This window comes from Symphodus melops (assembly GCF_947650265.1).
Source record: "Symphodus melops genome assembly, chromosome: 17".
Classification (NCBI taxonomy): Eukaryota; Metazoa; Chordata; class Actinopteri; order Labriformes; family Labridae; genus Symphodus; species Symphodus melops.
Genome location: NC_136707.1, coordinates 19,148,912 through 19,176,540, shown reverse-complemented (window position 1 = coordinate 19,176,540; position 27,629 = coordinate 19,148,912). Strand labels below are relative to the sequence as shown.

Below are 27,629 nucleotides of genomic sequence, written 5' to 3'. Positions count from 1 at the left end.
AAAAGTGATTATTGATGTAGTTAAAAGAGTAATAATTAGAGCCATCTGATCTCTCATGCAGGATATTTTTCAAAAAAGACTGCAAGCTTAAGTCACCTTGCATTTGACTTAACTCTTCTGACCTGAAGGCTTTTCTTGCTCTTTTTTTTTTTTTTACAAGGTCAACAGTTTACATCAGGTTGTTATGACACATATCCAGACTCCTCACATGTGTTATTCAATTCATTTAATCTTCATTTAGACAAACAGTGATTCCTCAGGTGTATCCCTCCCTCTGATTCTCATTCATGGAAAGTTAGCCCCATATGTAGATAAGATCCCAGTTATACTGTTCAGCTCCTATTTCTTCATAACGAGTATTGTTTAGCTTTCTGAACACTTCAGCTCCTGGCTGTCCTATGGACAATGCAACTCGGCATCAACTTTTCAGAAAGGAAATCAATTTTCCTCCTTGCTTTAAGGATCTTGTTGTTTGATATCCACTTTAATACTGAGAGATTTTGAAAAAAATATAAATGCTTTCCAAGATCTATAGACAAAAACATGTTTTTCTCCATTCAGTATGTGATAAACCAAATCATCAGAGACAAACTTAGCCTGCTGACTGAAGCTTCAAATCTAAAACACAAAGTGGATTTTGTTTTGTCCCTCTCTAGTGTTTGTCCTTTGGCTTTTTCTAACCAGATAACATACCCATTGTGTTTTCTTACTTTTTAATTTCTTGTTTACATCAATTGCAGTTCAAAATCCTCAAAACATGTTCCTGTCATAGCAGCAGCCAAGCCTGTATTTATTTTTACGAAATATAAGAACATATAAAATTGAATTCACTTTTGCATGATGAGCTGACCAACATTTGAAGTGCACTTTAAGATGAGCTGTGTAGGCATAACACTGGTCTTTGAATAATAGCAAAACTTCCCTCTGAGCGATATGCTCAACAGTAAAGATATCAAGACCTGCACTGCCCCCAAGTGGACAAGCAAGGGAAGTATCTTTTCCCTCCACAGTTCTACAAACAAGACCTTTTAGTAGAGGTTCTTACATTTTGAGCACTAATATAAATCATGCTGGCATGTCCTAGATACCTGGGAAGTATTTAGGGTAAAGGATAGACCTGAGATTAAAAAAAGAATCAACTGGAGCCAGCTGCTTGATCTGGGCCGTATGCAGTCCTATTCAGTACCGAGGCCTACATATACTGGTGGAAGTAAACTATTCTGAATATATTGATTTATTTATCTGGAGAGCCTCAGGCAAATTTCCAACTTTGGTGGAGAATAAACTTTTTTCCCAATTTGGTTTTATTCTGGACATTTACTAACAATATGTATTACGTTTCATATTCACTGGTCAACACAAAATGTAAGAATATAAAAATGATACTGATGGTTTGTTGGAATCTTGGTATCAACCAAGATTAACACATCAACCAAGATTAACACACTGAAGCTAAGGCTGTGTGCAGAGGGATCTTTGTCTTTTGGTTAAATTATCTATAACTATTGTTTCACGTTCCTGATTGATTGATTCCATGTTGTTATACAAAGAAGACACATGCAATCATGTTAGGCATATACTTGTGTTTCTCTATCAAGGTTTGACTCTGCGTTCAATGAAAATGTTGAGTTGTTACAATCACAGCAAAACAGTTTGCTTTTATTATATCAAGTGCTAACGGTTGCTCACATCATCCCTCACCTCTTTCCTTATTATGCTTCACTCCCTTTATCCTGATTCAGCTCCAAAAGATTGAGATTGACAATATATATTCCATTTTTTTTGGATTAATTCTTAATGAAAAGGATCTTGCATAGTGTTAAAGAGACACGTTTGGGCTTCATGCTCAGTAACACCTGCATAGTATGGCATGTTTTCTTTCAGTCCATCCATGCTTTGCTTGTTTAATGTAACCAAGTAAACGCAAGGCTTTACACGTAGACTGTAAATATTGGGCTTTACATCATTCAGTTCAAATTACATACACAATATAACCACTAGGTGGTAGGCTTAAATTGATGATTTTTTAAAATTCTATAGTACACCTTGAATTAAGTAGGATAGTATTTTTCTGGTGTTGAAATAAAACTTTATACATTTTCTCTTGGGATATCAAATATCTCACTAAAGTACAACGATAAGTTACAGTCATATTATACTTTAATTCATACACAAGAGGAGGCTTACAAAAATGCCAATTAACAGTGAATGGCATTCAGTTGTAACAATTGGGTTCCTGGTGGAAAAATGACGTGCATTTGTCATGAAGCATGGCTGTATGCTACCCAGAGTGGTCATGATGAATTTGAGTGTTTTTATATTTGAAACAACTCTGAATTAGTGAGGTGCCGTTATTGAAGCAACGTCATTGATGCGTCCTGTGGTTATTATAAAAAAAAAAAAAAAACCTGTGTACGGAACACGCGGGGTTCCAAACCGAGCGCACCCAACTTACATCTAAAAGTAACGTAGTGACGTAACGTCTTTGTGTCGGCAAATCACGATGCACGCTGGGCGGGCATTGTGAAGCTGTAGCTGAGCGTTAGCAGGCTAACTAGAGAAAGAAAGCTAACTAATCGTGAGAGTGGAAGTGGAGCTAACGTTAATGGAAACGCCAACTGTCAAAACAGCTAGCGGAGCAGAAATATTACTGAAGTGATATTTCTGGTAGATGACTTCAGGAAAAGATTTATCTCCAGTTAACCATAGAGCGTGTTTAACAGATGCCCGGGGAGCATTTTTTGGATACTACATCGATTGTCCCATTTCCAAACGGAAACCATTTCTGGACAGATAGTTCGTGCTAGCTAGCAAGCTAGCAAAGTGAATCAACCAGGAGACCTTTTATTGTCACCTATAAACCCAAACTGAATGTTTTGTCTGTCATGAGTCCGGCCGGGTGTTCCCATGTGAACGGTTATAAGGTGGATAATTGGAAACAAAACCTCCGAGTCATATACCAATGCTTTGTGTGGAGTGGTACTGCTGAGACGAGGAGACGCAAGGTAAAAACACAGCGTTAGCTTCACAAACTAAAGTCAAGTAATTATAATAATGTGGCACGGAGGGACTCAGGAGTGGACAGCATTAAGATGTCACGCATTAAGCACGACCACTGTAAGGGCTTGAACAAAATTACAGTCTTAATTAAACTATTCTTTCTACAGGGGTAATGTCGCTTGCAGTGGGGTTAGCTAGCTAGGTTATCACCGGTAAGTTAGCTAGCACTGCTGCTTGGTGAACCGCGGGGTCTCAACCGCACCTTTTATTTTCTCATTTATTTTTATTAGCTGAGACAGTTAGAGTTGTTGTGAGGTTAGTTGGCTGTGCGGTTCTGTTTGGTAGATGCCGAGCAGTTGGCTGGAAGCTAAAGTTGGGGGCGATGTGCTAACATTACCAAAACCAAATGGACCTATTGTGCCTCTCTGCACGCACGCACACACACACACACACACACACACACACGGTCCACAGATCAGCGGCTCTCTAGTGAGGTAGTCCCGGATCAGTGTTATTTTCTGCAGAATCTGCACGGGTTAGTCTCTCATGAGTTTGGACGTCAGCTGAGGTTTGGTTTGGGCTCATCATCCCACACCTGGCCGGCCTGCTCGGCTCTGAAGAGCATTTTACAATATGATGTCATTACTGGACAGTGTTGCAGTTTCCCACCCCCTCTCTCTCTTTGATCCATTGCTGTCTACATAAACTTGGTTTTAGTTTGATCTGTGCTACGATGTTCATATATACATGCATTTACTCTCCTGTGGATTAGAAAAACAAAACATGTTGGTTGCTTGACTGTTGCACAAAGAAATCCATGCACTTTCTTATGTTTGTCATATATTTTTATGTCCTTGACAAAATAGGTGCTTCAGAGTGATGCAGGATGGACAGAGTTGGTGAGTTGATAATTATCCCCTCCCCATCTACACTGACATACAGTAGGTCTAGTCCAGGTGAATACAGCGCTAGCCTTCCTGCTTTTTTCTTGCTCCACCTTGCCTGTGTGCCTCGGTGCCATTTCATTTAATGGGCTGAATATTAGATGTGAACCTACGTAGCGTAAATATTCAGCACCGTCTTTGTATTTTTTTTCCTGAGTTTCAGCCAATTGGAATATCAGCTGGAGGGGGAGACTGTGAGCAGAACAGCCAAAAGCATTGCTCGGGTACATTACGGGCATGTCAAAGCGAATTATTCCCCTTTGGTTTAACCGTGTTGTAGTGAGGGGGGTTTAGGTCTGAGCTCGTTTTATCAATGTCGCCACACCTAGAGGTCAGGCAAATGTACAAGTCCGTGACTGTTACATATGTGATTTTGACGAGTATCTCATTCTCTACCTGACAGGAATAAGATCTCCTGCATCATATTGTGTCAGACAGGCTTTTTGAAACTCACTTCTAATCAGTTCACAATGTTCTGCTCGGCACCCTTGGGTGAGTTTATCTGTTGAAAAAATATTGGCATTACAACCTCACATAATTTTTTTTATACATCTGCTGCATCCAAGTGCATCAGAAGCAACCATTACTTTGTCAGCCAAGGTTTTTCCTCGATAAAATCTCATCCTGTCTCTGTCAGATTGAGAGTAGGACAGTCACAATTTCTGAGGGAGGTGATTACATTTTTTCATGTTTTGTTACCATGCCCTTCGCATGAATACAACTCCTCCAGGTTTGAAACAAACAAACCAAGGGCAGATAGCATTCAAAGTCTTAGCATTTAGTTTGAACTGTTGCTTTTCTGCACATTGTCAAGCTGTTGTTCATTTTCTGTCTTGTTGAATTGTATTTATAAGCTCAGTCTGTATGCCATCTGTAAGCATAGTTTTTCCTAACATATGACAACTGATATTTTTTCTGTTGTGCCTCTGCATTGCCACAGACCACAGACCAGTGGCCTTTGTAATCATGAAAACAATCTTACATAACCGACAGAAGACCTTGTTGTGTGTCTAACGTTGACAAATAGCTCTTTAATACTTGGACTAAATGACGGTCCAACTAAAAGTGGGAAATCAGTGTTTCTATGCAGTTAGCGTCATTTCATAAAGTCCTTCTGATTTTGGAGGAATACTCTTATACGCACATGCTTAAGTCTTGGAATGAAGAATAGAAAAAAATGATCACAGGAAATCTCATTCATTAAAGTAATAGAGCAGGGTTTTTTTAAATGTATTGTATCAAGTCTTGTGCCTTTCAAAGTGTTCAGGCTGTTGCTTTCCTGGATTCAGTTGCAGCTGATTTCAACAGTTGCAACATCTGCTCCGCTGAGTACCTGGTATCTCTGCTCTGCCAGTCTGGTCCCACACATTCAGTGGAACAGGTGACTGATGGGGGGAGAGGGAGAGAGAGAGGAGACAGCAGCAGCTCCTGAGTAAAGTGTTCTCTCTGCGTGCTGCTTCACTGCACTCCAGGATGCGGCTGTATGAGAGTGTTGTGATGCACACCCTCTTCACCCACCTGACTAATCTGGCATGCAGAGCAGGTGTGGCGCTGCTCCGCTGGTACACAGGCAGTTCTCTTGAGGTATACGGCGTGCTTGGTTTTTGATCAGCGCTGCATTATGAGCAGGACGACATCACACCCAGGCTTTTGTAATAATGCGAGATAAAAATGCGTACCCTGCACTTGTCCTTGCTATGTCCGAGTCTTTATTTGAAGGTACAAGAGTGACATTGAGAGGTACTCTGAATGTTTGCATGCAAGAAAAAAAACAAGAGCTTATTCCCACACTGCTTATCTAACAAAAGCACAAAAAACAATGTCGTGAAAGAGGCACCTTTTGTGTCGAGAAAGGTTGAAAGAAACGGCCATCCTGACTCATAGAAGAGATGCTTCGACATTGTCTCTGACTTGGTTTCATTAGCTTGGTACCTTTTTTTTTTTTTTTTTTCTTTCTTTCTAAATTGACGTTTTTCACCTCCCCCCTTTTTTCTCCCCTGTAGTCTGTCCTCAGCAGCATCCCTGCTAGCTGCCATCCTCTCTACCTCTGGCTAAAATCAATTTCCAGGCAATGTGCGGCGACGTTGCTGGAGAGTCTGTCACCTGCTCTGCATGCACAATCTAAAGCGCACATTAGAAACAAACGATCGAACGAGTGTCAGAGATGGACGTGTCGTGCAGGGTCGACCTTACAGCTTGTGTGCCTCTGGATCTGCTGTTAGGAAACATGAGGATAATAATTGATTTGGCATGTTGCTCCTTGGTGTAATGCCCCATCGGCTTGGCATGAGCATGTGGGTTTACATCAACGCAGTGCACAAGTGTGTACTGTAAAAGCGCCAAGGCATGAATTATGGATTCAACTTGGTGACAAATTGAATATTATCGTGGACCCGTTCAGCCTTCCAGTCTCAACTGATTCAGTCTTAATTGTCCTGTGTGCTCAAACACTAATGACACCCAAATAGTTTCATAATTTAACAAGTCACAAAGGCTCCATGGAGAAGACGAGGAAATGCAAATGAGCAGCATATGAAAGATGGAAAGGATGAACAAGGATGCAGTAGTGTGTAGCCATTGATGTTTATTGACATTAATTGCACAAATATATCTCTCCCATAGATTGATTGTCTTTATATTTGCCTCATTATGTGCAGTAATAGCTGAGGTGTGCTACATGTTGAGGGATATCAGTTAACAGAAGGCTTTAGATTGGCCGAGCCATTTAGCTAACCGCCAGAGGGGCAACATCCGCTGTCACTCTGTGTCATGGAACAAAAATTGCCTTTTAGATTGCAGTGGAGAGGAGGAGGAGGAAGTATTTTTCTGAAGTAGTTCCCCTTTAATTTCCCGCGGTCTTCACTTTGATCCTGGCCTTTTCATGTATTATTGCTGAGAGTGTGTGTTTAGTGTTGGATTGCTTGAGTACGGCACGTGAGCCTTTGTCTGAACAGATTTCTTATCTCTTTCCTCTTAATTGAGATTCATGTTCCAACAGATTGCAAAGTGCCACTCGAGCCGCCTTGCTGAGAGCTCATGGACAGAAACCTGCCCTCGCTTCTAACAGTCCAATTTCTTCTTCTGTTTTGGCCCCACCACTCATATTTCTTACTTGTGAATGGCTTTTAGTTGTGGAGGGATGATGTGACTATTCATGAAGGTCACTGTTTTTTATTACGTGTGTGCTGCTACATCCAGCTGCGTAGACTCCTGTTTTACTGTGTGGAGGACGATGTTCTGTGTAAGACAGTGCTCCCATGAAGGAATCTGCCGTGCCGTGAAAGCCGAGTTATTATCTTAGGTTGAGTGGAAATTGGACGAGATGAAAGCAGGACGGGTGGGGCTGGAAGAATTTTACCGCTATAAACTGCTTTGAAGAATGTGCTGTCACTTTGATTTAAAGGGGTTAGGGTCGAGATTAGAGAGCTGACTGAAGCCAACTTTCTTTTTTTTTTTTCTTTTTTTTTTTTTATCTTGTGGTTTTGATAAATCATATATGATCAGAGAATCCCCCCACACGCAGACACTCTCTCACATTCCTCTCCCACAAGTCCCTCTTTTTTCATGTGATGAGTTAAGATGAGAGAGCAAGCTCTCACTAGATGTTGCCAGGGATTTCAAAGGTGACAAAATGTGTATATTTTCAGCCATGACACATTTACTTCATTCTGTTCCTCTTTTCTCTCTCCTATTCTCTCACTACCCACGCGTGCGCGCACACAATGCACTGAGGTACAGCCAATCCCAGAGAGAGGCTGATTCGTGTGCTCTGAGCAGATCTCCCTGTCAGATCAGTCTCCCATCACATCACAAGCATGCTCCCTGACTCATCAGCATACGTTTGGAGCATCAGGATCTGTTCCTCCAGCCTCCTCGTAGCCTTCGCTTTTTCCTCTTCTGCGCTCTCTCCCACGCTTTCTCTTCCTCCCTTTTTGCGCTTTCACTTTTGCAAACCTAGTTCTGCCTCTAGATTATCCCTTTAAACATAGTCTGCAAAAAATATTATTACACTATACACTAATGTATAATTTTCTATCCAGAGGGGTTTTATTCTGAAATGATTTGATCGTGTGAATATGATAGCCAAGCTCCAAATCCTTCATCTTCGATCCCATCCTCTCCCCTCAGCCTTCTCCTCAGACAACATTTAGTGGGTTCGGTGATGTCAGACTTTTCTTACTGGAATCCATTCAGACCCATTTCTTCCATGCCTGTGCACTCTCCATCACTCTCAGCTCTCGTCTGATGTGGCTTTCGCTCTGTGAGTCACTGTGGCGGTGGCGATGGCTGAGTGACTCAGACTAGACAAATAGCACAGGATTTGAACCTCCTTCCAAGAGTAATCGCAGGCCTGCTGGGTCACCTTGTGGTGTCCTTTTTTTTTTTTTGCTTGATATTCCTTTGCGATGTTTTAACCACGGAAGAATCCAACCCTTTTTAGACATTCTGCTTTTTTTCCCCCTCACTATGAAGGTGCTAAAATGTGCTTGGTCTTACTCATTGCACATGTGCTCTGCCACCGAGCTTTCATCTTTGCAGTTTTCAGATCAGAGGCGTCAAAGGACAAGAAAAAACAACACTGAGTGAGAGCTCGCTTGCTTTTGTTAAGCTTCAGCAACCTTCAAAGTAGGAGAAAATGGTCAAGTAGATGCACCACTGTAAAAAGTGTTGGTGAAGAGGCGGGTTTGATGCTGCATGAGGATGAAACATCACATTACGTTAATCTACAGAGTGCAAATGGAGGAAAGGCTTATGAAAATAACATGGGTATGCTAAATGAAAAAGGCGTAGTAACAATGGCATCATAACATGCTATGTTAGTGAGTGTGGAGGAGCATGACTTTGCATTTCGATTGATCCATTCTCCCCTGTTTTCTACACCCTGCCCCTCTCTCATCCGATCGCCCCAACAGGCTCTGGGAAGACACGACTGCTCCAAAGCATGCTGGTATTGGCCAGAGCCAACCAATAAGGCTGTTCTCCAGCCCTCCCTTAGCACCACCATCTGGCTAATGAGCTGTCAATCACTCTCCAGGGGCCGGCCAAGCCCCAGAACCAAAGGGCCGATCAATCTCCTCGAGTGCGGACGCTCAATTATTCCCCATTGTTAAAAACCATGGGCCCAAAGGACGCCTTTTTCTGGGGACACAGCATTTTATCTTGAAGTGGTTCTCTGTCCTCGTGTAGGAGCTGAAAAATGTGGCTTTGGAGCTTTTACAAGATAATTTATGACTCGAGTTTGCTCTAAATATCCTCACCTTTGAAGACTGTAGTTCACTAATAGCCCCACTGTGGCTCTAATCTCTGTATCCTGCTCATGGATCTTCCCTCAGGTACTGTTCAGAGCTCTGTGGAACCTGATTGGTGCTCTGGGGATAAGAACCCATCAGCATGTGAGCCGAGGACATTTGAGTCCAAGGGGGGACTATTCAGGAGTCGGGTGCCACGGGTGTCAGTCACATCGGGGGTGACATGTGGGTGTTTGTGGGCATCTGGTAGCTGCAAGGTTCGACAAACGATGAAGCAGCCTTTTGTTAAGCTGGAGTTAGGCTGTTAGCCATCTGTGCAGACAAACACAAACACGCTGCTGTCTGAGCCTTCCCTCTTGCCGTACATGTTTGTCAATATTTTTACACTCCAGCCTCGGCCAGCTGACACTCTGGTGAAGTGCTGGCTGGTTGTAGCTGTGTGAGAAGGTTCACAACACCCCTGTGAGAGAACTGTGCCATTTTGTTTCGTGTGTTTGTTCTAGCAGTGCTGGTCTGAACATTTGAGCATGGACACAGCAGGTTGCGTCTTTTTGGTTCTTTGCAGTCACGCATGCAGCTCAGCCTCAACCTGTTGGGCCATTTTCGGGAGTCGTGTATGTAAATGAGAAGCAGTTTTTCTGTGTGAAGTCGGATGTGTAAACACAGCAGGAAGTATTTTTGGAAAAGCCCGAGATGAGAGGCATGGGGGATGATGATCATGCTAGCCACCACCAGCGATGGGTGTTCATGTTTTTTACCACTCGTTCATCGATTCTGTGAATACCTCCTGTTACGCCCCACCATCAGGCGAACAACGATCCACAAATTATCCCATTTAAAAACGCACAAAACACCTAAACCAAGTCAAACAAAGGGATTTATTACAGTTGCACAAACTCCGCGATCAACTGAGACGAATGTGACATAACACAACAGACAGTCCCAGACTGAGAATCACAGCAGTAATGACTCCAAGCGCCTCTCTCTGCCGAAGCCAGTACTGAGGCCAGCTGAGCCTCGTTGGGCAACCAGTGGCTTCACCTGGACGAGAGGGAACATACAAATATAACACTCCAGTTACAGCCTGCATTGAAATATGGCAGGAACAGTCCTCATAGTGTCTGACTGTTTTGCTTTGTCTGTTATTTTTGCATCATATTGTTCATGTGGAGTTCTGCCTCCTGAGACCTAACTAACCCTCTGCTCCCGGCCACCGTGAGGCAAGTCAGGGAGATTTCAGGGCCAAAGTATAGTGACATTTTCAGGACTTAAAGTGTTGAAAAAGGCTTCTTAGACAAAATTAATCTTTCCTATCACAATGTTAGTCCATTGCCAAATTGCAGCATTGTTTCCCCGGTCTGTGGTGAGGAGAAAGTCGGACTCTTTCCTCTCCTATTTGGTCCCCAAAACACTTTGATCTCTTAAAGTCAAGAAAGCACAAGTGCCTTATAGAGTGAGCTTAATCAGATTCACACATTCACGCCTCTGTTAATCCATTCCATGTGCTGCACTGCACACACCCAGCTTTATCGCACCTACTTATCCAACATGCACAAACCCCCAAGAAGGATTACAATGTGTTTTATTTTTTTTGATAATAAAATCAAAGATACTCCACAGAGTCCCTCAGTTTGGATCCTTCTTGTCTACAGTTTATTCACCTTTATTTCCTATGCACAGTTAGCCATTAGCTAGCCCCTTCAGGGTTTAGCTATAATGTCCTTAAAGCAGAGTGTGACAGTTTGAGGCCGAACTACACACTCCCTCATCCCTCCCCACATTTCAGATTCATCCCAGTGAGGTGGGAGTATATTCTCAGGCAAAGTCCACACCGCATGTCATTGTCAAGTGAGGTTATACTGAGCTGATGGAGGACAAAAAAAGAGAATAGAGTAAGATTTATATTGTGTGTGTGTGTGTGCGCGAGTCTCCCGGGCTGCTTACTGTGACTGCATTTTGAAGGCCAGGAATTCTCATGTGTAGATAGTGAGGAGTGAGTGGGGGGAGGCTGGGTAACATCATGCTTCCAAGGCGGCACTGACAGGCTGCAGCCCCACGGGGTCAGTCGGCAGCACGGTTCTAGAGCTTCACCATCCCTTCCCCAGCCTCTGTGGCTCTGTTCATAGTAGCAGTAAGAACAGAGAGCAGCCTGCCCCTGTTCTCTGAAAGGAGCTTATAGAGATTCTGCGTCTCGTTTTATGTGCCTTTTTGACTGTGCAGCAGCACACATGTCAGCCATTGTTAATTCTCTTTATGCATGAGCATGTGTGTGTAGAGAAGCATGCGCAGGCTTACGAGTGCGTTGGTGAGTCACTGCGCTCTCCGCTCTGTATTGACTCTCCCCTCCCCAGTCTGTTCTTTGCAGCAGCAGGAGCGTGCTCAGTAGAGCCAGACCTTTGTCCACATCATAATCGTCCTCGCCTTTCTCTCTCCTACTCACTTACAGCTCATCACATTGCTGCTTCTGTTTGAACATAGAAATGCATTAACTCGAACACTGAAGGAGGAATAACACATTCAGGTTTAACGAATGCATGATGAGACTGAGGAGCAATGAAGGAGAATTCACTGTAGTGTTGGATCAGTGTGAGCTGAAGGATAATCACAGGCTCAAATGGCCCACAAAGCATGTAATGGGACCTTATCTCTGTGTAAAAGATATATTGGATATCTATTCATCCAGCGAACGCCTTTCAGCATCTGTTCGTCCATCAATCAACAGCTTTGTACATTAGCGAGGGTCATTCCCCCGGACGCTGAGCCCCGCCCCAACTCGCCTCCGAAATCACATCCCAGATGGGAGATGCGCGAACTCGAGCCGGCTACCTGTTCGACACTTGTTCCAGTCATCTGAGCCAGGGCCTGATCAATAGCTGATCTAATAGAACATTAAAAGACCCGGGGTGCAAAGAGATGCAGGACTGCTGACACTGAGGAATAGAGCGGCTGTGAACCACAGCGAGAGGCTGAGAGCACAGAGAAGCCGAGGAGGAGGAGGGGGGGGGGGGGCGAGATAGATTTTTCTGCCTGCTGAAGGGGTGTAAAGGCAGGGGAGGGTGAAGAGAAGGGCAAGGCGTGGCATTGGCAGGGTCTCTTGTTTTGTTTTTTTTAACTTGGTGTACTGGTGCAATAGAGGAATGGGGACTTAAAAAAGCTTAAAGATGCTGCCAAGATCTATTTACTATTTATTTTTGCGCGCACTTGTAGGGTTTCATTTATTCGTTTCAGTCCTTTCTCAGGCGTCATCCTGTTTATCTCCTCAGCCAGTTCATTCTCAGCATGCCTCCAAAGATGTCTTGATCTTTTAGTTTCCTCCCATCATTCCCAATGCATCCCTCTCAGGAAAATCCCCCCCCCACACACACACGCACACAGATTTGATGTCGCCCCTTCTCTCTCACACTCACATTGAGCTGGCTGGCTTACAGACCGATATGAATAAAAAACATAGCTTAGGGGTTTGCCACCCTGAATATCCCCTCTACTGCAATGTCATCACAATTTAGCTCACGCCTACTAATGCTCAGCCAAAACACGCACCAGGCTGTGAGTTTTGCAGCCCATCTCTGCAGCGGTGCATAGACTCATTTGTCTGGTGTAACCCCAACGCCCCTCCTATCATACCATGACATAAGTAACCTCTCTGTCCAACCTCTGTTGAGGAAGACTTCTTTGGACTGTTACTTCGATCTCACACCCACCTCTCTATGCAACATTTCCGCCCACTCTTTTAAGTTTTGGAAGTGAATCTGATCCTTTTCTCTCAACATTTCGTCTCTTTTTCCACATATAGAGTCAATGTATTTTGCAAAGCTTTTAGTAAAAATAAGTTATCATGCTCACGATGTACCAGTGCATCAGTTGAACATCAGCACTTTTCAGCGTTAACAGACATCGGCTCATCTGCAAATAACTTTGCCCTCGATGACGTCAGCAGATGATGTCGTGTTGTGCCACATCGATTTAGTGCTGCCAAGTTCGTCTGCTTTTGTGTTATTTCAGAGAAAAGGTTTTTCATCGGGCAGAAGAAGTTAGCTGTTTGACGAAGCGTGGGAGTCTTTACACAGTCTAGGACCAGCGACCTGCAGTGTGGAAGACATCTTCTTGGAACAATTCAGATACAGCAGACCTGAAGATTGATGGAGAAGTCGTGTATGAACATCCACATCAGCATCTCCTATCAGCTGGATTGTTGTTTTTAACAATCTCTCCTAAAGACCTCAAAACAAAGACATCAGAATTGCTTTGTTTTCTTTCCTTTTGCCATGGCAACATACCCTAACATAAAGACTTAGCAGCAGTGTTGGTGTTATTAGTCATAAATATCCAGCGCAAAACACTGATGGACTTTTGATTATTCTTTGTATTTAAACCAAAGAAAAGATGTCACTGAAGTTCTGTTAAGCAAATACATTTCCATAGACACAGTTAATTGGAAATCCAAACATTTTTCCAATATCCTCATCTTGACTCATTGTGACGGCTGACTCCTAAGCCAATAGGAGTCTTTGTTTGTAACTTAAACGTTGATTGATGCTGGAGCTAGAATGTTCCCAAACTAAAAATCAAATCTGCCTTAAAGGCTGTGTCTTTGGATGTTGAATCATCCTTTGAGTTAGTAAGACATGGCGTAAATAAGTTGCTTTTAGCTGTTGTTATATATATCACATTGCACAAGTGTCGGGTTTAATCTAGAGAGCTCGAAGTGAAACCGACTGGCCTAAGCTATTTCATTTCACTGCAACCAAAAGCTTCAATATTGTTCAGACGGTGTCGGGTTATACTATTGTATGGCTTGTCAAAAGATGTCTAAAGGCAGACAATGCGCTGGTTAAGGTGTGTGTGTGAGTCTGTCTCAGGAGTTTCACACAGTGTATCAGAAACTGAAAAACCTGCTGGATCTCTCCAGTCGATCGTTTTGTTTCCCCTTCACCTTTTTTCTCCGTCCGAGTGGGCGGCTCATTGCGTCAGGTCTGCGCCACCGAAAGGCTTAGATTTGATCACTCCCTCTTTCCATCTCTCGTTCAATTTCAAATCCCCTTTTTTAGACACAGGCTTGCACACTACTTTCACTGAAAGCGTTTGGTGTCGTCACTGCTAAAAGGTAACCCATTCGTTGATGCACTAAGTGTCTTTTTTTTCTTTTTTTCTTTTTTTTATACATTAACCGATTTATTCCTCTTGAGTCATCCATGTGAAGAGAGTCAGCAGTGGGATGGGTCTGAGTGTATTCCTCATATACCTGCTACCTTCTTGCCGACTTATCTAAATGCTTCTTTTAATTACCAGTGGAGACTCTTTTCAAATGACTGTATTATCCATCTGTGTTCAGAAAGTTCCAACACAATTAAGCTCCAGGGTCAGTGTTTCAGCCTGTACAATGAGTACAGCTTCCTTACGCTTAAGACTGGTGGCAATATCTTGTGCTACATAGCGCAGGTGCCGAATATGGATATTTTTTGTTTCTATTAAAACAGCTGGGTGGTCGTGTTGCAGTTTGAGTATAAAATGTGGTCGGCAGACATAAGTAAGCACATTCAGCAACTTGTAATTCTAGTGCCGGCTAACAAGTGTGGTGATGTTTATCTCTTCAGTCATCTAAACGCACACTAAGACCAAGAATTGTTTACAGTATTCCCCATATCTGGCTTTGTCGTTCTTGACCTACTTAAAGTTTGGTTGATGCCTCTGTAGTGATTTTTATTTTCACATAGACACAGACGGGCTTAGAGGTTGTTTTTCCGAGGTTTGTGTAGTTATCTGGCGTCTTAATGTTCTATCTGCTCAGTTACCTCTGGGTCCTGTAGTCAAACAAACTCCAGCTGTTAGTGTGTGCTTCTGACGAATCCTGCATCCTCTCTCTAGTGTGCAGTGAATCCCATGACTGTGGAAGAGAGTGAAAGCTTCAGTGTGGAAACATGTGGTTTATTAACAGTCCTAGCAATCCTTAGTCTGTCCTCCATATCAGGTCTCTTCAAGCACCGCGTCCTCCAAAGAGTTTGTGCGACTGGCTGGAAGATAGAAATCTAATTCAGCTGCTGGAGACTTCCACTCTGTCGGACCACGCCGCTCTGTATTTATTGCTCAGGGCTCTGTCCCGCTTTTCTCACCGCACTGACCGCCCGCTCCTCTTTCCCCCTTCTCCCCCTCTCTCTCTCTGCAGGCCAAGTCGTGCATCTGTCACATGTGTGGCGCTCACCTGAACCGACTCCACTCTTGTCTGTATTGCGTCTTTTTCGGCTGTTTTACGAAGAAACACATCCACGAGCACGCCAAAAACAAGAGACACAACCTAGGTAAGCCACACACACACACACACACACACACACACACACACACACATACACACACACACATACACACATACACACACACACACACACACACACACACACACACACACACACACACACACACACACACACCGACCGTGTTAAACACACTGCCCAAGACTCAGTCCCATCACGTAAGCCCTCACATTCACATGCACCCCTGTGGCCCGCTGCAGCATCAGCTATTATCAGTGAAGGATTACAGCATTACTTTGGGCAACTTCCTCCTCTGCTCCAGACGGGGAGCTAAACCTCTCTCTAACCGCAGCACATTACCATTCTGGTGGGAGCGCCTTATCCAGTCAAATGTCATGGGTTTAAGTTAGAGCCCTCCCCTTCATACAGCAGCAGGGAAGGATAGACATTGCTAATCCACAGCTGCAAGAAAAGCCTTGCCTTAACCTTACATGCTAATTATGCTAAATAAGACAATGACACTAATGAGCATGATTTTGATATCACCCCGGCACGCAAATCTAAATATAGGAATGAGGAAGAGGGGAGAGGGAGGGTTGATATTTTTGTGAATGGCTCTCAACAGTTTGGTTACACACACGCACACACACACACCCCAAGTGGATGGCTACAGTGTTAATTAGCTTTGAGCTTTACACAGGAGCCTCTCTGACACTGTTCCTCTCCGCTCTTAATCAAATTATTCAAACTCCCATGCCTGTTCGACTCGACGCATCCTCCTCAGGACTCCTACTCCACCTTTCTCAACGCCCATCTCCTAACAGCCTCACTCCCAGTGACTCTTTTCAAGCCTTCTTCCACTCTTCAATCTCTGAATGCCTTCTTCTCTCATCTACCCATTTTGTCTTTCTTTTTCTTCCTTTCTTTTATTTGGTCTCCACCTTCACAGGATTGAGGATGGGGATCAAAACCTGGTTCCATAAAGCACCCGAGTCTGTGCTTCTATTTTTCCAAAAATAAATAGCGTTTAAGGTTATCAGTACTGCTGTCAAGAATTGTGGATGTTTTTACTCAAGTCTAGTCGACTCATTTAATAGACATTGACTGTTTGATAAAAGTTGATTACCAGCCTTTAAGTTTTCAAGTTCTAGAGGTCATAGTGTTGCTACAAGTTATTTTATATTATCATAGCACAAGATAAGGAGAAGGGGGAGTGCAATTAATGTAGCAAAATAATGTCTTTCTTGGGGGGGGGACACGTTCTCCACAGCCAAGCTCATCAGCATTGTAGATTAAAATGCAGTACCTTTGACTGTTGTTAGGCGGAAACAACCCTGTCAACTCCCTCTGCTGCTCAGAGACACTCCTCCTCTTCATCATCCTTCTTCTCTTCGTCATCCTTCTTCTCTTCCTCCACATAATGCAGCCGTAATAAAGGCACCCAGGCTTTGTCCTAAGCTCTTTTAGTTAACACTAGTAATGTTGAAATAGTTGGGATTAAAGCTCGCTAGCCAACTAGCCAAGATTGCCGAATGTTGCAGAGTGATGTGTTCAAGGTCGGATCAGTAAAAAGACTCCAAGGCAATGGTACACACAATGTCTTCTTGATGTGTTCAAATGTGACATCACGAAATAGAAGTTGAATACGGTTGATTCAAGAGATTTTTTTTTTTCAGATGGAATTAAAATATATTTTTTACCATCTTCACATAATCTTATAATAAATCATTAATAATTTTTTAACGGCTATTTAGCTTGAAATACAGTAAATTATGTCCTCACCCCCCCCCCCCCCCCCCCCCCATATGACCAAGGTTCTTTTATTTACTGCCTGTCTTCAGTCTATATCCAGCTTCTCACTTCCTCTTGTCTTGACCCGGTTACTGTCCTCCACTCTCTGAGCCTCATTAGCATGCAGAGAAAATACGTTTGTTTGTTTTTTTTTGTTTTTTTTTGGCGATCTCAAAGAAAACCCTGCATTGTGATGACAATACGACAAACACCAGTCAGCTTTTCTTCACTATGTTTCAGTGTGGGTAGCGCCAAAACCAGAGATATGTCCGTTTAAGCTAAAAATAGGTTGTCACGGCAACAGAGCCTGAGGTATTGTTGCCGTGGAGTTTGAGAATGGAAGAGGATGGTGTGTTAGCTGAAAGCCCAGGTGGGGGGTGGGAGACAAATACACCTATTCCATCATCGCTCCCCTCACATCTCCTGGAATTGTTGAGTGCAAGCGATGGGATGGAAACATATTGCAGTGAGTGGATAATGCAGGGCGGGGAAAGCACTTGTCTTGAGGCTGACTGTGCCAGCCAGGTTGGGGATTAAAATAAAACCCAATGTGTGTTACTGTGGTGGAAAAGAAATCTATGTGTAATCATGATTCAATCTCTCTCTCTCTCTCTCTCTCTCTTTCTGCTCCCAGCGATAGACTTATTATACGGTGGAATATATTGTTTTGTGTGTCAAGACTACATCTACGACAAAGACATGGAGCAGATTGCCAAAGAAGAACAGAGAAAAGCCTGGAAATTGCAAGGTACAGCCTTTCGTATTCTGTCAGAGTACTTGCTGAGCGTTTAAAACCAGGCCTGCTGACATCTCCGCGCTGTCACATTTGTGTTTCTTTGCATCCGCAGGCATCGGGGAGAAATACACGACATGGGAGCCGACCAAGAGGGAGCTAGAATTATTACGACACAATCCAAAGCGGCGGAAAATCACTACGAACTGTACCATAGGTGGGCTGCACTGTTCAGTCTGCACAGCTTTTTCAGCCACCGACAACTGTGTGTGTGTGTGTGTGTGTGTGTGTGCGCGTGTGTGTGCTGTCAGGATTCTTTAGAGCTGTGTGTCTACACTCGAGGTCACTCTTCCATGCACACCACAGCGGGTCTGCATTTGTATCTCGTCTCCCCAGAACTTGTTTTCTTTCTGTTCGGTTTCCTCTGTAATCTGTTGCTTTGGTTTCTTCCTGCTCTCTCTATTGTGTCTCTAAAAGTGAACATGGTTTTTTTTTTTTTTTTTTTTTTTTTTTTTTTTTTTTAATCTTTTGCTCTGCCCAATGTCCCCTCCTTTTCCTCACCCCGTGTATCTCTAAAGAGCCTGGCTGGTAGCCCTGATTGGGCAGTAGACTGTGTGTGTGTGTGTGTGTGTGTGTGTGTGTGTGTGTGTGTGTGTGTGTGTGTGTGTGTGTGTGTGTGTGTGTGTGTGTGTGTGTGTGTGTGTGTGTGTGTGTGTGTGTGTGTGTGTGTGTGTGTGTGTGTGTGTGTGTGTGTGTGTGTGTGTGTGTGTGTGTGTGTGTGTGTGTGTGTTTGCACACCAGAACCAGTGTGAACTGTTCAAGCTCTCGCTGAGCGCTCTCTTCCAGACCCAAGCCCCGCTTAGTTGGAAAAGACCCAAGACCTGGCTGTGTCTCACCTGTTGTACTGGCCGTCACTGGAGGACTGTAACTCTGTTCTCTCCCTCTAAATGAATCCATTCACAGCTTCGGGGGTCTGCTCCAGGATACACACTGATTTGCTGGCAGAGTGAACCAAACACCACATTGTTCGTTTTCAGCAACACAAACAAAAGTCCACCTGAAACGCAAAGTGTCTCTTACTTTCATGTATTTAACTCTACATGTATAATACATTGTGCTCCAGGGCACGTGTGGCTTCTAATGGCGAGCATAGCATTTTTCTTACTGTGTGCATAATGTTACCTAAATGTTTAATGACTTATACAGTATCATTGAAGGTGATACACTTTTTACATTTACCTGACGTAAGGTGTAATTTTTTTAATTCCTGGCCAATAAGCAGCACAGGTTCGCACCAGCTGTTCCTACATGAAACATAGCCTCGCCTAATACATGACGTAGTCTACACATGATCTACACCAGCTCAGGTTGATTCAACGTAGGCACAAGGTACAACTAAAACCTTACCTCTAAGTCCAAGTTGGTGCTAAATCTGTAAAATGTTACAGTGTGAGTTTTTAAAAGTTGGTCTAACTCAGAGGATGAGGAGGCTTTTATTGACCGCTTGGTGTCTGCGACGTGTTCCCTGCAGAGATTACAACCCTCACATACGCGTTATCTTTTCATGTGCCCTGTATTAGGGCACTGTTGTAATACCACGTCACCAGCTGTAGGTGGAGGTTGTATGTTATACTCATCCGTAAATGTTTTCGTTGCTGTTTGTCAGTAAATGGCAGTAAACAGGAGTTTGTCCAGTGACAGTTTTAGCACGAGAGGCGGCTGTTCCAAACACACAGGAAGAAAAGGGCTGTTCACTGATTTGACACAGGAAGGGAAAACATCTCTGTCACAATATTTAGTTTGGACCTGCCACTCTCATAGTTACATAAACGTACATCTCACACAGCTTATATAACTGACTAACTAGTTTCAGTGTGTGGTTTAAAGCTGACTTTGCCCCTTAACTTAGGACAGAGCTGGTGCAAAGGACATGAGCTCCCGAGATATAGTCTCACATTACACACGCGAGCAGCAGAGTCATATGTTGCCTCAGGAAATGTCTCAGCGTATTGATATTCTCATTAATGGTTAATTGTGTCCTCAGAGCTGATTCAAATTCCCTCCATTACCAGCAGTATGAATCATGGTATATATCTATACATTATTCTCCATTGCTTTGTTCTCACACTTTTCTGTGTTTCTCCTCCCGCAGGTTTACGAGGGTTAATCAACCTGGGCAACACGTGTTTCATGAACTGTATTGTTCAGGCACTGACACACACACCGCTGCTGCGAGACTTCTTTCTCTCCGACAGACACAAGTGCGAGATGCAATCAAACTCCTGTCTGGTGTGTGAGATGTCGCAGCTCTTTCAGGAGGTACGATGCACACACTTCGCCTGCTTGAAAACTTGTTCTGCAGCTTGGTTTCTCAATCCCACAAAGAGAAAAAGGGCAGTGTGATTAGAAATAAAATGTCATTTTCAGACAATATAATACAGGATGTTCTCTCGCAGTGGAACCCACTGCAGAAAGCTGAGTCACTGGTGCGCTTTTTATCCGAGTCCAGAGAGGGAGGCAGAGAGGAGGGAAAATTCAGCTCGAGAGGAATAGACAGATTTGGATTCGAATAAACGAGCAAAAAGCAGCAATTATACCTTTTTAATTGAATCTCATCACTGTATGCAAATGATGTCGCAGAGCCATTTATAGTCATTTACATTGGAGTTGTTCGAAATCAAAGTAAGCATTTTCAATCGAACAAAGTCGTCAGCCCCGGAATGTTTTGTAACGTCTGCTCCCACACTGCCGCGCTTTTTTTTTTTTTTTTCTCCTTCCACCCGCTCACTTCCCAGTATATAAGGGGCCCACAGATGGCAAGTGGTGCTATAATGAGTTGAGTCATTGCCCATCTCCCCCCCCCCCCCCCAACACACAAGCATGCACACGCATAGAGCTCTGCCCTGTCTCGCTTTGCTGAACCTTTCAGCTACATAACGCATGAAGGAGGCAATTGCTCACCTCTGTCACCAGCAGAGAGAGACGCTGATTGAGAGAGGCGGCAAATAAAAAAAAAAAAATTTATACCACACAGTATGATTCTCTCCACACCTCAGCCCCAAACTTCCTAATTTCATTGGGTTCTTTTTTTTCCCCCTCCCATCATTTTTTGACACCTACCTCTTTATTGTTGTCAAAAACAGTCTACTGACTCTGCAGAGAACGCACTCACACGCACGCACACACACACAGCTTCTCAAGATGTGAAGGAGAGAGACTCAGCCGGCTTTGATCAGTCACACCCCCCTCTCCCTCTCTCTCCGGCTTCCTCATCTTCTTGTCGTACCTTTCGTTTGTCAACCACCTTCAAACTGCCTAAAAGGAGCAGAGTTTGTAAGATTCAGGAGACGTCACTGTGGCATGTTTTCCCACTCACAGCTCAATCACATCCCCGACAGAGCAGTGGGGGAGTAAAGCGAGGTGTGTTCAATGTCTGCCTAGTGAGAAACGAGCGTCCTCTCTTGCATTAATGAGCTTTGGTTGGAACTCCATATTAGTGTTTGCGCTCTGCTCGTCTCCGTCACGTTCTTACCCACTTCTCCTGACCCTGACCTGGACTGTCAATCGCTCGGAAATCCCCATGGCAACCCAAAGATTCTGCAGTGCGCTCCACAGATTGATGTTGTCTTGCTCCAAAATGCCCCCATTTTGCAACCACTTTGTCCTCTCTGTCATGCGCCTCACACCTCTCCTCCCCGTGGATGTGCTGTCATTAGAGGTTGTGCCGTCAGGGGACATGTGGCAGAGCTCCAGTTGAAAGAGTCCTGTAGAAAGAAGGTGTTAAAAGCGTCAAAAAATCTCTTTGACTGACAGAAAATCTTTATCATTGCTTTGCGATGAATTATAGATAACCGTGAACAATGTAGCAGTGAGATGGGGAATATGATGTAGCACGAATCATCTGGAAAAACTAGGCTAACCGCCTTCTCCTGTTTATCTCCACCACCTCCGCAATTTTCTTCCCTCTACGCTCTCAGTTCTACTCGGGCCACCGTTCGCCCCACATTCCCTTCCGGCTGCTGCACCTGGTGTGGACTCATGCACGTCACCTCGCAGGCTACGAGCAGCAAGACGCCCACGAGTTCCTCATCGCTGCGTTGGATGTACTACACAGGCACTGCAAAGGAGACACCATCAGTAAGCTTTATAACCATTCACACTGAATATATATTCTGCATATGGAGTCAGAAAAAGGTAACAGGCAGGGTTAAATGTAGATATTTGTGCTGATAATCTTCCATCAGTACAGTATTGCAGGTTGTTTATTGGCAATGTGAAAAGAAAGGATGATGTCAGTTGAGTTAGAGAGCAATCTGCGATCTACTCGCTGCCCTAGCACATGGATTTGCACCTTAGTTCTACCAAAAGGACGCAGTGCCTTACTTCACTGGAAACGTACTGAAGGAGACTGACAATGGTGGGTGCCAAGGGGACGGCAGGCAGGCAGTGTAAAGAATGCCAATAGGCCCTGCTGCAGTGCAACGACAGGCTGCCTCACCCGAACACCCAGCAGCAAGGCTCGCTTCGATTAGCCAAAGTGAGAATCCACAGAGTTGTGAAGTGTCGGTAGAGGATCTGCTGCGGGGGGGGGGGGGGTGAGGGCCGAGGGCCAGACGGAGTCCTTCAGAGGTTCTTGCTGTTGTCTGCGTGTGTGTATTTACACCTTCTGCTCTCTTCCCGGTCCACAGGAGACGACAACGGGAAGAAGGCCAACAATCCCAACCACTGTAACTGCATCATTGACCAAATCTTCACTGGGGGCCTGCAATCAGATGTTACCTGTCAAGTTTGCCAGTGAGTTTGTGTTCACCTTCTCATATACGCACAGAACTCTAGAAAATCTCCTCCAATTATCAAGGTGAGCTACGCGAGTATACAAGAACGCCACGACTTTATACTTCAACTTTTTCTGCCGATGTGCAATCACAGCGGGCGGCATTCAGTAAGACTGGATGCAAGCTCGCAGGCGAGCGTGGTGACGTTTATGTCCTGCGAGAGCAGATGAACTGTTCAGTCTTCACTCACGCAATGAAGCTGCTTCACGCTGATCACCTTGCGGACGTGTTCTTGTCCGCCCTTTCGTTTAAACTGAATACGTCGGATTAGACGTTGCATCGATTTAACGGCAAACCCGTTCAGGATAGCGTCAGACTTTGTTGCTTCGTCCAGCGTTGTCAACATTAAGGACTAAAGATGTCCTGCCTCCTGCTGTGAGTGAGAACAATCAACTTGTCGGCTCCTCATTCATCTCCACCGAGCAGCCCGTTGTTACCTACGCTCCACCTCCCATCATCATCTACATTCACTCATTTATCCCTCCATGTGTGTCCGACGCTGCACTCTCCTCTTACCCGCGTGCTTATCGACAACGCTACCTCCTGGTGTTGGTGATCCACTGGTTATGTCCTCTTCACGGTTCCTACTTAAAGGCCTGGTCCCTGCAGAGCTGCTGTAAGGGGGGGGGGGGGAGTGTCTAGACAGCGGCACAACCCAAGCGTTGCCTTTCTGCCCCCTAGAGCTGTCCTGTCACATTAACACTAGCACGCTGCACTGAACCGAAACACCTCGCTCAGACGAGCAGGAAAGCCAAGCCTTGCAATACGACAAGCCACTACAGGGAAATAAAAAGCAGAGCTGGTGGATTGTCGTGTGTAACATTCTGCCATGACTTAAACCCCTTTTCAACCTTCACCTGAGTCTCCTTATGACTGCAGATGACGGCGTAGTGGCGTGAGCAACAAATGCTACAGGAGATGGCATCGTATTAGTCCCATTCTCTCTAACCCTGATGATAAAATCCTAAATTGCCACCTGCTGGTACAGTTTGGTGTTACTTCCCCTGCACTCAATCTAACCAGTGATAATGTGTGGAAGGCCAACCCTTGGGCACATATATACTCACAAGGATGCATTCTACACCTGAAGCCACTATTTTCCTCAGACTGCCGTCCATCACAGTCACGATTCTGTAATAATATTTCTTATACATAAGACCAATTTTCTCTGTAACACTTTACTGAATTGTAAATGGTCTACCAAGAACGATGTCGAGCTCCGGCTCATACACATTCAACATCGCAGCATGTTGAGGATGTACAGAGGCCGTATATATTTCTCTCTCTGTCATCATCCTTTCATCGTGAGCGCTCAAACCACCATTAATGAAGTGTCGTCTCCCTTCTCTCTCCTTTGTTTGGCGCAGTGGGGTGTCAACGACGATAGATCCATTCTGGGACATCAGTCTGGATCTTCCTGGCTCGTCCACGCCTTTCTGGCCGCTCAGCCCTGGAGGGGATGGCAGCACGGTGAATGGAGAGAGCCATCTGTCGGGGTCCACCACGCTCACAGACTGCTTACGCAGGTACGACTTTTTTTTATTTTGTTTTCCTTTAAAACAAAAAAGGAATGTTGTCCTGGTATTCGCAGCTCTGGACCTGGAAATTGTCCTACTGGGGAAAAACAAAACAATGTTGGGTGCATGACCTAAACCTTGCTAAGCTTAATTTCTCTTCTGCTTTTCATGTCGATACCTGATACTGGAAGCCTCCCCTTCTTGATTGTTACTGGTCATAGTGGGAGAAGTGACATTGATGAGTACATCAGTGTTCCAATAGATGAGAGCACAGGGACAGAACACGGCTGACTCCGGGGGGGGGGGGGGTGTGCTTTGGCAGCGGGGCACTGAAGACGCTGAGCTGCGTTGGCTTTTGTAAAAAATAGACGCTGCCACCCCATTGGTTAGCAGACACGGGGCCGAAGATATCTGGTCCTCTGTCCTGATAACACCGTTTGTGCTAAAATCATTGATTCAAAATGAGTCATTGTGACAACATTTGAAAAGAAAGGAATGCACTGCAGGGGTTTCATTATTTTCTTCATGTTGGCCTTATTTTCCTTCCACCTGCTCAAATTCTTCGTTATCGATCTTCTCCACAGGTTGAGAAATAAATCTGGTACATCCGTCCACTTGTTTGTGGGCTCACATGTGTTGTCTGCTCGGGCACAACATCCCCGTTATCCCTGTTTTTAATCTTCAAGCATCACCGGGTTGGCAGAGCAGGTGTGACCTCTCGTATCTCCTCTACTGACGCTTCATTCTTTCAATTTCTTTCCCCCCTCTCTCCTTATCTTATTTCATCGGCCCCCACACCCCCTCCATCTCCACCTAATCCCCCCCCCATGCCCTCACTCCCTGCCTCTCGCATTCGACTCATCCTCCCCCTCTCCTTCTCTCACCTCCTTTCCTTCAGACTTTTTTTTTTTTTCCTTCTTCTTTTTTGTACTGCAGCTCCTCACACACCCCGAGTTGCTGCAGCAAGTCTCTTAAAGGAACAGAACTGGTTGGTACTGTTGCCGTGGTGATGGAGACATTGGCAATACCAGCAGGGCTGTGGGCTGGGTGGGCTGACGAACAGTCAGAGGTTTTGCACCAAAACACTGCAGGCAGACTTGAAGCACATTTCCCTTCTATATTTATAGATTGACTTTATTCCACAGAGGGTGGACAGGATTAACGTGTGCAGGGTGCAAAAGGCCTAATCTGTTACGCAGTGATGTCATCCTGTTATAACAATACCCAGCGTTGTATATTCCCCTTCTCTCTCTTATTTCCCACATGTTCTCTCCTTACACACCCTCTCTTCATCTGTTATTCCCTCCCCTCTTCTCTCTGCAGGTTTACGCGGCCCGAGCATCTAGGAAGCAGTGCCAAAATCAAGTGCGGCGGTTGCCATAGTTACCAGGAGTCCACCAAACAGCTGACAATGAAGAAGCTCCCCATCGTAGCATGTTTCCATCTCAAAGTGAGTCAGCCGCCGACGGCGTGCTGCCAATTATCCGTCAGCGTCTGACAGTTTGCTGATTTAAGGGAACTCGGTCTCGTTATCAGTCACGCCACTCACCGTGTGCTCATCAGTCCAAAAACAGGGCTGTGTCACATCACACAGCATCGTGTTGTTTTCATTGATAAAACCGAATGACACTAAAGACAAACAATGCATGTTCACAGTAACGTCCGACAGGCCTGGGATTAGAGATACTTAAAACAACAACATTTAGAAATGACATAAACAAATAAACAAGTCATGTTTGGTGATGTGTGTGTGTTTGGATGCTCATGCTGAAGGCAGACAGATTTTTCTTATTGGGTAACTTACAAGGTTAGAGAAGGCGTCCATTAAAGACATTTTTTTTAAAAAGAGACAAAAGAAATCATATGTCCATCTTGCTGTAGGGATCCTGATAATGATGGTGTTCTAAATCATCGTATATATGGATTGCAGATGTTTTAATGAAGAATGTATTCTATTAGTATGAAAACCTGTTTATTATAAACTTGGTATGCTCTATCCTATAATGCAGTAGTTGCATACTGATGGCAGAATAATCAGCTCATAGCAGTAGGTGTGTTAACTGAACATTACATATGAGCTAATAAAGTGGCCTCACATAGTAGCTACATTAAAAACAATTAGAGATATTCCTTTATTTACCCTTTTGTCGTCATTGTGTGCATGATTGCACAATCTAGTTGTTTATTTGGATGCGTGTGTGTGTGTATGCGGCCTCACATCCTGCTGCAGACGTTCGTCACATTTAGCAGTGACTTGGCTGTCTGCTTCACCGGCTGTGTGTAGGTGTGTGTTCGAAACTCAACACAGTTGTTGGTGCATTACCCTCCTCCTCTCCCCCCCCCCCCCCCCCCCCCCATAGCCTCTTTCACAACATGTCCCAGGACACCTATGATTTGAGGGACTCTCGCTGTCCATGATTTATTTATCCTTCCAGTATCACAGGCCTTTGTGTATTTATGATATTCATAGGAACGTCCGTCGAGCAGATCAATCCCGGCCTGTTCTTGTCTTCATATGAACGTTGTAATGTGTGACGGCCGAGCTGGGAAACACACTTATGTATGTTTTTACTGTTTGTATTTAGTATGTTGTGATGATGACTCCTGTTATTTCTCCCCTCCCCCCACTTTCTCTCTCTCTTTCTCGCCCCTTCCCCCTCTCTCTCCTGTCTCATCCCCCTCTCTGGCCGTCCCCAGCGGTTTGAGCACTCTGCTAAACTGCGGAGGAAGATCACTACATATGTTTCCTTCCCTCTAGAGTTGGACATGACGCCCTTCATGGCATCCAGGTAAATGTGCAGCAAGCAGCCACCTTTCCTGAATATGCACAGTGAATCTTGTCCTTTCAGTTTTCACATAATAAACTTCAGTTTAATAAAAAGAAAAGCTTTTTTAAACAGATGTTGGTACATATAAATGTTTGTACATCTACATACTATATAAAAGCCTATGATTCGGTGTTCTAACAGAAGTCTAACACGTTTGTATCTTGGCCAAAACAGCGTTGCAGAATGTGCCCTATAAATATTTACTAGTGTCAGAGGCGCATGCTGCTGCAGGCCCCACCCCTGACTGTAGCATCCATTCAGACGACAAGCTCATTAGAGGAACAGGCAGGGCATAGATCAGAGTTCATAGATAGGATAACTCTGCCACCTAGTGGATTTATGGATCACTGTGGCACTTTTTTAGCCTGCAGTATTATCAAAGCTAACCCCACTGTTTATTCCCCTTCGTCCACAGTAAAGAGAGCAGAATGAACGGGCAGTATCAACAGACGGTTGATGTATTAAACAACGACAATAAGTGAGT

At 44.4% G+C, this 27,629-nt stretch overlaps 1 protein-coding gene across 5 annotated transcripts in view; it reads left to right on the top strand.

Annotated features, from left to right (window-relative positions):
• usp22 (ubiquitin specific peptidase 22) overlaps positions 1 to 27,629 on the top strand; it is a gene marked incomplete at its 3' end in the record, with an annotated part of 30,904 nt that overhangs the window by 1,235 nt on the left and 2,040 nt on the right. For 2 of the 5 annotated variants that reach the window (XM_079366059.1, XM_079366060.1), the window contains exons 2-11: positions 15,357 to 15,489; positions 17,867 to 17,980; positions 18,081 to 18,182; positions 20,118 to 20,284; positions 21,943 to 22,102; positions 22,654 to 22,759; positions 24,168 to 24,326; positions 25,641 to 25,767; positions 27,015 to 27,106; positions 27,561 to 27,623. In XM_079366059.1, the coding sequence (XP_079222185.1) occupies positions 15,378 to 15,489; positions 17,867 to 17,980; positions 18,081 to 18,182; positions 20,118 to 20,284; positions 21,943 to 22,102; positions 22,654 to 22,759; positions 24,168 to 24,326; positions 25,641 to 25,767; positions 27,015 to 27,106; positions 27,561 to 27,623 (1,202 nt within the window). In that variant the 5' untranslated portion in view covers positions 15,357 to 15,377. Of the gene's footprint in view, positions 1 to 2,476; positions 3,006 to 3,866; positions 3,900 to 15,356; positions 15,490 to 17,866; positions 17,981 to 18,080; positions 18,183 to 20,117; positions 20,285 to 21,942; positions 22,103 to 22,653; positions 22,760 to 24,167; positions 24,327 to 25,640; positions 25,768 to 27,014; positions 27,107 to 27,560; positions 27,624 to 27,629 lie in introns of those variants that run through there. The other 3 variants (XM_079366056.1, XM_079366058.1, XM_079366057.1) reach the window with 3 other exon arrangements.